General features: G+C 42.1%; 1 protein-coding gene across 1 annotated transcript in view; it reads left to right on the top strand.

The window, feature by feature from the left end:
• LOC307033081 (protocadherin Fat 1-like) overlaps positions 1–9,937 on the top strand; it is a 70,566-nt gene that overhangs the window by 36,946 nt on the left and 23,683 nt on the right. Inside the window, exons 7-11 of the mRNA XM_079671350.1 lie at positions 304–440; positions 1,656–1,824; positions 5,066–5,263; positions 8,464–8,739; positions 9,160–9,484. Of these exons, the coding sequence (XP_079527476.1) occupies positions 304–440; positions 1,656–1,824; positions 5,066–5,263; positions 8,464–8,739; positions 9,160–9,484 (1,105 nt within the window). The remainder of the gene's footprint in view (positions 1–303; positions 441–1,655; positions 1,825–5,065; positions 5,264–8,463; positions 8,740–9,159; positions 9,485–9,937) is intronic.

Below are 9,937 nucleotides of genomic sequence, written 5' to 3'. Positions count from 1 at the left end.
CCGTAGGGTTAGGAATATATTTTTTTGTTCAGTTGTTTAGTTTTTTTCCAGTCATTGTGCCTTTGGATTAATTTAATAATAGATTAAAAAAAGATTATATGGATATATATAATGATAATAATAATGCTTTTAATAATAAATATTATAATACTTATAATGACTGTTATCATAATTATCTTAATTTTCAGTTCTTCCTACCATCAGGGCATCCAATTTGCCGCCTATCAGTATGTTGTTTGGATCATTGAACTAGAGGTTATCATATCAATGTGTCCTAACCGTCCCCCCCCTCTTTCCCTCCAGGTAACAGCCACTGATCTGGACGGTCCCATCAACAATCTGCTGCATTACTCCATAGTGAGCGGAGACCCTCTGCAGCAGTTCACCATCGAGCCTCGCAGCGGAGAAATCACCGTCCGCACGGCGCTGGACGAGAGGAGGTCAGTGTCATCTATATGTGTCAGATTCAATCAGAATAAACAGAAAGGGACAGATGTTGAGATACAATTTACTGAGTTTAATATCCAAAAGACGAGGAATACAGGACGGTGGACTCGTTTAGTGAACACAGAAATAGAGAGCTGTAGAAACAACTCAACGTAAAGCGATCATTAAAGGTCACCTATTATCCAAAACCCTCTTCTCCATGTCTCTTCTACATCAACATGTGTCCCCTCTTCTTCATGTCTCTTCTACATCAACATGTGTCCCCTCTTCTTCATGTCTCTTCTACATCAACATGTGTCCCCTCTTCTCCATGTCTCTTCTACATCAACATGTGTCCCCTCTTCTTCATGTCTCTTCTACATCAACATGTGTCCCCTCTTCTTCATGTCTCTTCTACATCAACATGTGTCCCCTCTTCTTCATGTCTCTTCTACATTAACATGTGTCCCCTCTTCTTCATGTCTCTTCTACATCAACATGTGTCCCCTCTTCTTCATGTCTCTTCTACATCAACATGTGTCCCCTCTTCTTCATGTCTCTTCTACATCAACATGTGTCCCCTCTTCTTCATGTCTCTTCTACATTAACATGTGTCCCCTCTTCTTCATGTCTCTTCTACATCAACATGTGTCCCCTCTTCTTCATGTCTCTTCTACATCAACATGTGTTCCCTCTTCTCCATGTCTCTTCTACATCAACATGTGTCTCCTCTTCTCCATGTCTCTTCTACATCAACATGTGTCCCCTCTGTGGAAAAAGACTCTGAAAGTTTCAGGAACAAAGATTCTCTCTCTTTTTGATACATTTCTATAAAAACCTGTCTGAAAATGAGCTGATCAGATTTTGGCCACTTTGTGATGTCATAACGATGTTTTGTCTTGTGTAACCATTAGCCAATCAGCAACCAAGGTAACCCCCCCCCCCCCCCCCCCCCCCCTATCACCTGAATCTCCTCTAGAGCACCATTGAGTTCTTTGTAACCAAATGTCTCTCAGAGGGGCGTGGGGAGGGGCTCCTTATTTTCATCTAAAGTAACAGAAAGAGAATCAGCACTTTGGAAACAGGGCTGAAACAGAGGGGATTATGGGTAATGCTGCAATGATCTGTTTGGTGTTTCAGCCAATCAGAGACAGGCTCTGGATATATCTGAGACCTGTGATATAAGAATGAAGATCAGTATGATCGGGGACCTATGAGTAAATCTATTGTATCTCCCCTCCTCCTCCTCTGCAGGTGCAGCACTACTCTCTGACGGTGCAGGCGGCAGATGAAGGATATCCTCCGCTCTCCTCCGCCGTCCTCATCTCCATCTCGGTCAACGACGTCAACGACAACCCGCCGGTCTTCTCCCAGGTCAACCACAGTCTGCTGCTGCAGGTACGACCATCTGAGCACGTGTTAGCACCATGCTACGTACAGAGATGGCAAAAGTACACACATCCTTTACTCAAGTAGAAGTACAGATACTCGTGTTTAAAAATACTCTGGTGAAAGTAGAAGTATTTCGACTTTCTCAACCGAAAACATACTAACTAACAAACGATTGACCTCTACCTTTATTTGTGTGTGAGAGCTTGCTTCATGCTTCACTAGGAAACAGTTGCCCACTTCCCCCCATGAGTAAATATTTGTATGATCTCCCTGGCAGGATTATCAAAGCCTTGTTTCACACGCTGGCCGTTACTCGCTGACGATTACATTTCCTGTGCCAGCTCTCCGTCACTTTGCGAGCTTTCAAACACACACTCACAGAAACCAGCCAAACAACCTGTGATTTTGAATCCAAACGATGTGATAACCTCCCATCTGCTGCTGCCCGCGACCCGCTGAGGAACAAAGATCTGATTGCATGATTGTCATTCAGTTTTCAGCCGGTGGTGCAGGTCAGCAGCTGTTTCTCCTGTAGATTACATGACTTCGCTTGGCAATTTGTTCCCACGGTAGGGTTTTCGTTATGAGGTGACTGTTACTCTGAAAGCTGCAGATGGACAGATGATTCTGTATCTTAGCAGAATGCCACTAAAGGAGAGAGACGTGCTACAACACAGTTATAAATCCTCTTGAAGCTGTGCTGATTTACATCTTCTCTGGAGAGCTTAGCCATGGTACTGACTGCAATCCAGCATGCTGAACATTAGCACTGACTGGATTTAAAGAGTCCTCTCCTGCTGATGTTCAGGTGTATATCAGTATGTAGTGTCTCTACTTTAAAGAGTCCTCTCCTACTGATGTTCAGGTGTATATCAGTATGTAGTGTCTCTACTTTAAAGAGTCCTCTCCTGCTGATGTTCAGGTGTATATCAGTATGTAGTGTCTCTACTTTAAAGAGTCCTCTCCTGCTGATGTTCAGGTGTATATCAGTATGTAGTGTCTCTACTTTAAAGAGTCCTCTCCTACTGATGTTCAGGTGTGTATCAGTATGTAGTGTCTCTACTTTAAAGAGTCCTCTCCTGCTGATGTTCAGGTGTATATCAGTATGTAGTGTCTCTACTTTAAAGAGTCCTCGCCTGCTGATGTTCAGGTGTATATCAGTATGTAGTGTCTCTACTTTAAAGAGTCATCTCCTGCTGATGTTCAGGTGTATATCAGTAAGTAGTGTCTCTACTTTAAAAGTGTTAACCTTTGCAGACCATCTACATGCACCAGAACCTATAAAAAACACTACAGGAAAGAGAAAACACCAAAAAGCGGAATAGGGCCTCTTTAAAGTTTCGAAAAAAGGAACCAAACTCTTCTCCCCGACACGTTCTCTAAACCACTTCCTGTGTGTTCCTCACTCTGATGAAAACCTGTCTTTGTGCTTTGTGATGCGAGCTTTAATTTAAACTTGTGAAACCACATCGGAGTTGCGTGTTTTAGCCCATCAACTTCAAATTGCTGCCCACTTCCCAAAGCATCCTCCGTTCTTTGATGGATAACTCATCTTCATAGCTTTCATGCAAGCAGGCTTTAGACGTCAGAACACCGAGACAGGTGATCCGTCATTTGGGAAAAAGGTAATCCATCATGTCGGACAATTTGAGGACTGGTTTTATTTATCCGCTGTCCTGTGCGACAGTTTCCCAAACTTTTCCTGGTGCAACAGAACTTTAAAATGCTGCCATAAGTATTTATGATAGTGTTGGGTTAGGATTAGTCTGCCAACGTTTATATATTTGATTTTGATCTACTGTCTAATGTATATTTTTTTAGTTTTTAATGCTGTCTTAAATCTATTTTGAGATGTTTTAATTCTAGTATTTTTTATTACTCCTGTTTATATGCTGCTGCAACGCAAACATTTCCCATTTTGGGATCAATAAAGTTCATCTTAGCCTCCTACCTTAGGGTTAGGGTTAGGGTCACCTTTAAAGTGAACTCATAGCATACAGATATGAATGGAAGTTTATGAAATGTAATGCTATGAAAATGGAGCGCAGTGCATATCTGTTTGCTAGATACTCAAACTAATGTTTATGTATAGCTTGTAAGATATAAGGAGCGTCCTCTAAACAAACCCAGTCTAATATTATTGTGTTTTTTTATTCCAATCGAGTTGAGAAGGGATGAGTCTTTAACCCGGGAAATGGGTTAGCATTTTAGCACTCTCAGGTTCTCTCATCTCGAAATCAATGGTTTCTGACCGTGTTTTTTGTTGTTATCCTGAAATAAGGTCTGTTGTTAATACAAGCTGAGGAGATTTTAACATTTAGTTCTAAGCCAAAGATCAGATAAGATAAGAAGTACTTTATTGATCCCAATTTGGGAAATCTTTGCATTGCAGCAGCATAAAAAGGCATTGCACGTTGTTTAAATTAAAATACTATAATTAAACAATCCAAAATGTAAACATCTCAAAGCAAAATAAGATAGCATCAAAAAAGTTAAATTAAAAAAATATAAGTATATCCGTATGTAAATTTGCCAAAGAGATTATCTTTTCTGCAATAATCAAAAAGCCAATGGAGAATTCCCATTGCTAACTTTTGGGTAGAAAGGATCTCTGTATGCTATGAATTCACTTTAAAGAAGACCCTAACCCGAAGATAAGATAAGAGGATAAGATGAGCTTTATTGATCCTGAATTGGGAAATGTTTGCGTTAAAGAGTAGAAATAAACAATACTTGACTTTAAACATCTCAAAATAGAATTAAAATAGCATTACAAAGCAGAAAATATACAGAAGATCGTGAAGATAAAAATAAATCTATAAACTTTGATAGACTAATAACTTTCTAAAACCATGTCCCTGTTCCCCTTCAGGAGCTTTTGCGATGCTAACTTTCGGTTCGGCCTACAAAAACACGTCATCGGCTACCATTGGTTTCAATGAAGAATGCTCTTTCGAAAAGGAGCTACGTTAGCGTGCGAGCTACTGTATCACCTGAAGTCTTACTCTGTTCTAAAGCTAGTTCCTGCTAACAAACCATGTTGCTGTTAGCGTTCAGGAGCTTTTGCGATGCTAACTTTCGGGAGCTACGTTAGCGTGCGAGCTATCACCTGAAGTCTTACTCTGTTCTAAAGCTAGCTCCTGCTAACAAACCGTGTTGCTGTTAGCGTTCAGGATTTCACGTTCTGTCGCGTCTCCTCTCTCTCTCACAATAACTTTTCTAAAACCATGTCCCTGTCCCCCTGCAGGAGGGCGAGTCGGCGGGCAGCACCATCCTGCAGCTGGTGGTGACGGACAGAGACTCGCCCAGGAACGGCCCACCCTACTCCATCCACATCGTGAGCGGAAACGAGGACCGCCGCTTCCACGTGGATCAGGGAGGCCTGCTGTCGCTCTCCTCTCCACTCAGGAAGAAGGTCAAAGCCCATCACCTGCTCAAGATACAGGTATGATCCAGCAGAGGGTGTTAATAGGCCAAGAGGACACGAGTTTAGCTACAAGGTCAAAGTCCATTGTCTATAGTTTTTTTCAACCCTGATAAGATTTAACTGCAGCTTGATGGATGCATAAATAATAATAATAATAATTCATTCTATTTGGAGGCACCCAAGGAAACCTTACAATTCATAAAATATTATAATGGAAGGTTTAAGACAACAACGTTCCCATCTAAACAACTCTCAAGTTATATCAAGTCTACTCTATCTTGGAAAAGAGTCGATACGAGGACTTACATTTCCTCAATGTAGTTTTCATGAGACCAGGAAGAAGGTCAAAGCCCATCACCAGCTCAAGATACAGGTACGATCCAGCAGAGGGTGTTAATAAGCCAAGAGGACCGACAGTATATACCAGGTCCAAGATCCCCAGATAAGATTGAAATGCCGCATGATGAAAGCGTTGACGTAGCTCAGCCATGGATGCATAAAGAGAACGTTCCCATCTCTCAAGTTATATCAAGTCTACTCTAGCTTGAAACCAAGACGATATTAATTTAATCAATTTAGTGTTTGACCACAGTTCGATCCCACTTCCAGAAAACATGTCTAAGTGTCCTTGGGCCAGAGTCCTGGATCGGGTCGAGTACCCGACAGGTGACCCGCAAAAAAGGTGATTCGCGGATGGTATTTTTTCAAACGCTTTTTTCCGGGTTCGGTTCTGGGTAAAACAAAGATGATGCGGGTCGGGTCGCGGGTGTTGCATAATAAATATATTAAAATAATAATAATTGAGTTTAATGTTTAAATCCTCAGACCTCTCCCCCGCGGGACCGTGCATAATCATAACCTCTGCAGCGCATCTATCTGCTGCTGAGCGCGCCACATTCAAAATGGCTGAGGTGAAGCTCTCTAGCGGAGAATACAGCATTTTCAATAACACTTCCTCAAGAGCGAAATCCAACGTCTGGGAGGCTTTTGGTGTCCTCCTAGACGGAGAGAATAACCAACATCCCACGCTTTTTTAGACAAATATGCAACTGCGTGTGTTAATAATTGCACGTTTTCACTGCTCATATATATATGCGGGTTCGGGTCGGGTTGCGGAACTAATTGGCAATATGTGCGGGTAGCGGGGCGGGTTCGGTATTGCACGTCGCGGGTGCGGGGCGGGAGCAGGTCTTGAAAATCAGACCCGTGCAGGACTCTGCCTTGGGCAAGACACCTACCCTAGAATTAGACAGATGCATGAATTGAGTAAGTGCTGTAGTGCAATGCATTTTTAACATGTGTCCTGTTTCATTGATCGTCGCCCTTCTAAAACATGGCTTTTATCCAATGTTTAGACATCAACATTAGCTGTGTTGGATGTCAATCAATCAACAAAGTCTGGAAATGTATTTACTTACGCATGTAGCCAGTGGAGGGAGATCCAGAGAGTCCATGGATACATTCCTCCTTAAACCAAAAGAGGGTTACCTAACAGATCGATAACAGCAGCCGAATTAACGAACAACAATCTTGTCCAAAGTTTCTCTGTCATTGTCCTTCCTACACTGCTTTAACCAAAGCGTAGTTAAATAGGAATACGTTTCTTTCCCATCTCACATTTCACCCCAGAGATTCACTTAATCATTCTGCTTGAATCTCGTGACAATAAAAAGAACATCTCTGAAAGGTGCTTAATGTAATCACGGTACATTGAGCCTTACTGTACAGTGTTACCGTTAGAGGGTGCAGATAATTACCTCGTCTTTATCTACGGATGAGGGCTCACACCGCCTACATATTCCCATCGTAATTATGAAGACAAGTAAGTGTTGTCCTCCAGGGATCCTGAAAAGTTTTATCATGAAGAAATATAACATTAAAAGCTAATGCAAGACGATGAACAGAAAGCATTTTGGAGAACAGCTGACTACGCATTTTTTATTATTGCAATGCATGGATTTTTGTAAGCTAGGTCAAATATCTCGGGGTTTAATGATTTTTGATATTTAGTCCAAATAACTGCATTTTCGTATCGCTTGAATTCATGTTTTGTACAAGAAGATCCATATGTGCAGTGTTTAGAGAATGGAGACACACGCTGGTCTTTAAGAAGATACATTATTCTTAACTGGGAAAGAGCTCTTTTGTGGGTTAGGGTTAGTTGGCAGTAGAGGCAACAGTTAAAATAACAAATCGTGATTTATTAATATCCTATGGTGACGAATTTAGTGGATCATATTGAATCTAGTTTAGAATTCATCTGCAGATGCTCTGGCTTCACGATAAATGTTCAAATGTGGTGTAGAAATGAATCTTAAACCCAGAATTGAGTTAGCCTTTTAACGTTTCTGGGGTAGCTTTTCTCTAAATCAGTAATTTGTCTGAATGTGTTTGTGGTTGTCAGCGTGAAATAAGGTTTGTGGTGAACACAAGCTGAAGAGATCTTACTGTTTTTGTTCCAAGACAGAAACTACGTCAGTAACTGGTGAATTAAATTTAAAATGGCAAACAATCCAATTCAACTTTATTTATATAGCACATTTAAAAACAATAGAGTTGACCAAAGTGCTATACATTAATAAAAAAAACAAGAGACAATAAAACCATACTTAGAACCACAGACTCTCATACACAATGTAAAAACAATATAAAACACAAGAAAATATAAACGCCAATTTAAAAGCACTGACTGATAAGTATTATACGTAGTCTCCAAAAGCACGGGAGAACAAGTAGGTCTTTAATCGAGATTTGAAAACAGGCAAAGTGGGAACGAGTCTGATCAGGGGGGGACAAATCGTCCCGCCGCCTACACTTCAGTGGTAACTTCTCTCCAGGCTCCCAGCAGATGACTGAGTTAGCATTTGAGCGTTTCCGGGGTTGCTTTTCTCTAAATCAGTATTTCTTTTGGCCTGAAATAAGGTCTGTGGTCAACACAAGCTGAAGACATCTTAACGTTTTGTTCTACGTCATAAACTACGACATAAACTACGACAGTAACTGGTGAATTAAACTTAAAATGGCAAACAAGACATCACTTCTGTCCATTTTCCCTTCAGGTGACTGAGTTAGCATTTTAGCGTTTCTGGGGTTGCTTTTCTCTAAATCAGTCATTTTTTGAACGTGTTCTTGGCCTGAAATAAAGTCTGTGGTCAACACAAGCTTGACCTAAACTGAAAATGGCTAACAAGACATAACTTCTCTCCATGTGCCATCAGGTGACGGACAGCGGCCATCCTCCTCTCTCCTCCATCTGCGTAGTCAACATCAACGTCACGGAGCAGAGCAAGTACCCTCCCTCCGTGGTTCCTCTGGAGGTCTTCATCACCACCTTTGACATGCTGTTTTCCAACCGTTATATCGGACGACTTCACGCCTCGGACCAGGATCTGCAGGATGTTATCACCTACTCCCTGCTGTCAGAACATCCCGACGGAGGAAGGTTCTCTGTGGACCAGGCGGACGGAAAAATCTGGGCGGATGAAAACCTCAAGGTCTCTTAATGTCTTTTTTATTTTTGTAAAGCACTTTGAATTGCCGTGTGTTGAAAGGTGCTACATATATTTCTTCCGGCGCACCAAAGGCTGGAATCGCAACAACAGCAACTTTACGGCAGCACTTATCGAGGCTTTCTGTAACAGTCCAAGTCTGTTTACAGTTTCTGATCCACGAACCAGTCCTTAAACACGACAGAGCCTATACCGTGTTCCTGTTAGTAGTGTTGTAGTCGAGACCAACTTAAAGATTCGGAGTCACGGGAAGTCACGTTATTGGTCTGGACCATGGATGGATGACAAGAACAGTCTCGACCGGTCTTGACATAAAGACCGAGAACGTTAAAAAGTGGAAAAGACCGGTCTACAATATTACCTGTCTGTGCTATATAAATAACCTTGCCTTCCTTTGCCTTGAAGGAGGGTTCGTACTCGCTCAACGTCAGCGTTGCCGATGGGAAGTTCGCCGTTTCGGCCGGGGTCAAAATCCACGTCTGGGCGGCCGATCAGAGGGCGCTGGATTCGGGTTTGACGCTGCAGATGGTGGGGTTTTCGGCGGAGGAGTTTTTGGGTGATCACTGGAGAGGTCTTCAGAGGAGCCTGGGTCAGGCGCTGGGTTTCCCCCGACAGGAGGTGCTGCTCGTCAGCCTCCAGCAGCTGCCGGACGGCGGGGGGCTGGAGGCTCTGCTGACCTGCAGGAGGGAGGGTGGACTCCTGCAGAATCTGCCCAACAACAGACTCGCAGGTGAACTATCAGGGAGTTTAAATATTGAGACTTTTAAATTGGCAAAAATGTGACAGAAAAATGTGACGTATAGCATTCTTCTTCCTTTTCTTTGTCCTTCCCCTTCTTCTTCTTCTAGTGTTTCTAATTCTTCTTCTTCTTCTACTACTACTCCTTCCTCTCCTTGTTCTGGTTCTTCTTCTCCTTCTTCTAGTGTTTCTGATTCTTCTTCTTCTTCTACTACTACTCCTTCCTCTCCTTGTTCTGGTTCTTCTTCTCCTTCTTTTAGTGTTTCTAATTCTTCTTCTTCTTCTTCTACTACTACTCCTTCCTCTCCTTGTTCTGGTTCTTCTTCTTCTCCTTCTTCTAGTGTTTCTAATTCTTCTTCTTCTTCTTCTACTACTACTCCTTCCTCTCCTTGTTCTGGTTCTTCTTCTTCTGCTTCTTTCTAAGAACTAGCCTACTAATCACAGC

This window comes from Notothenia rossii (assembly GCF_949606895.1).
Source record: "Notothenia rossii genome assembly, chromosome: 3".
Taxonomy (NCBI): domain Eukaryota; kingdom Metazoa; phylum Chordata; class Actinopteri; order Perciformes; family Nototheniidae; genus Notothenia; species Notothenia rossii.
Note: the sequence above shows the minus strand (reverse complement) of the source record. Positions and strands in the feature narration are given on the sequence as shown.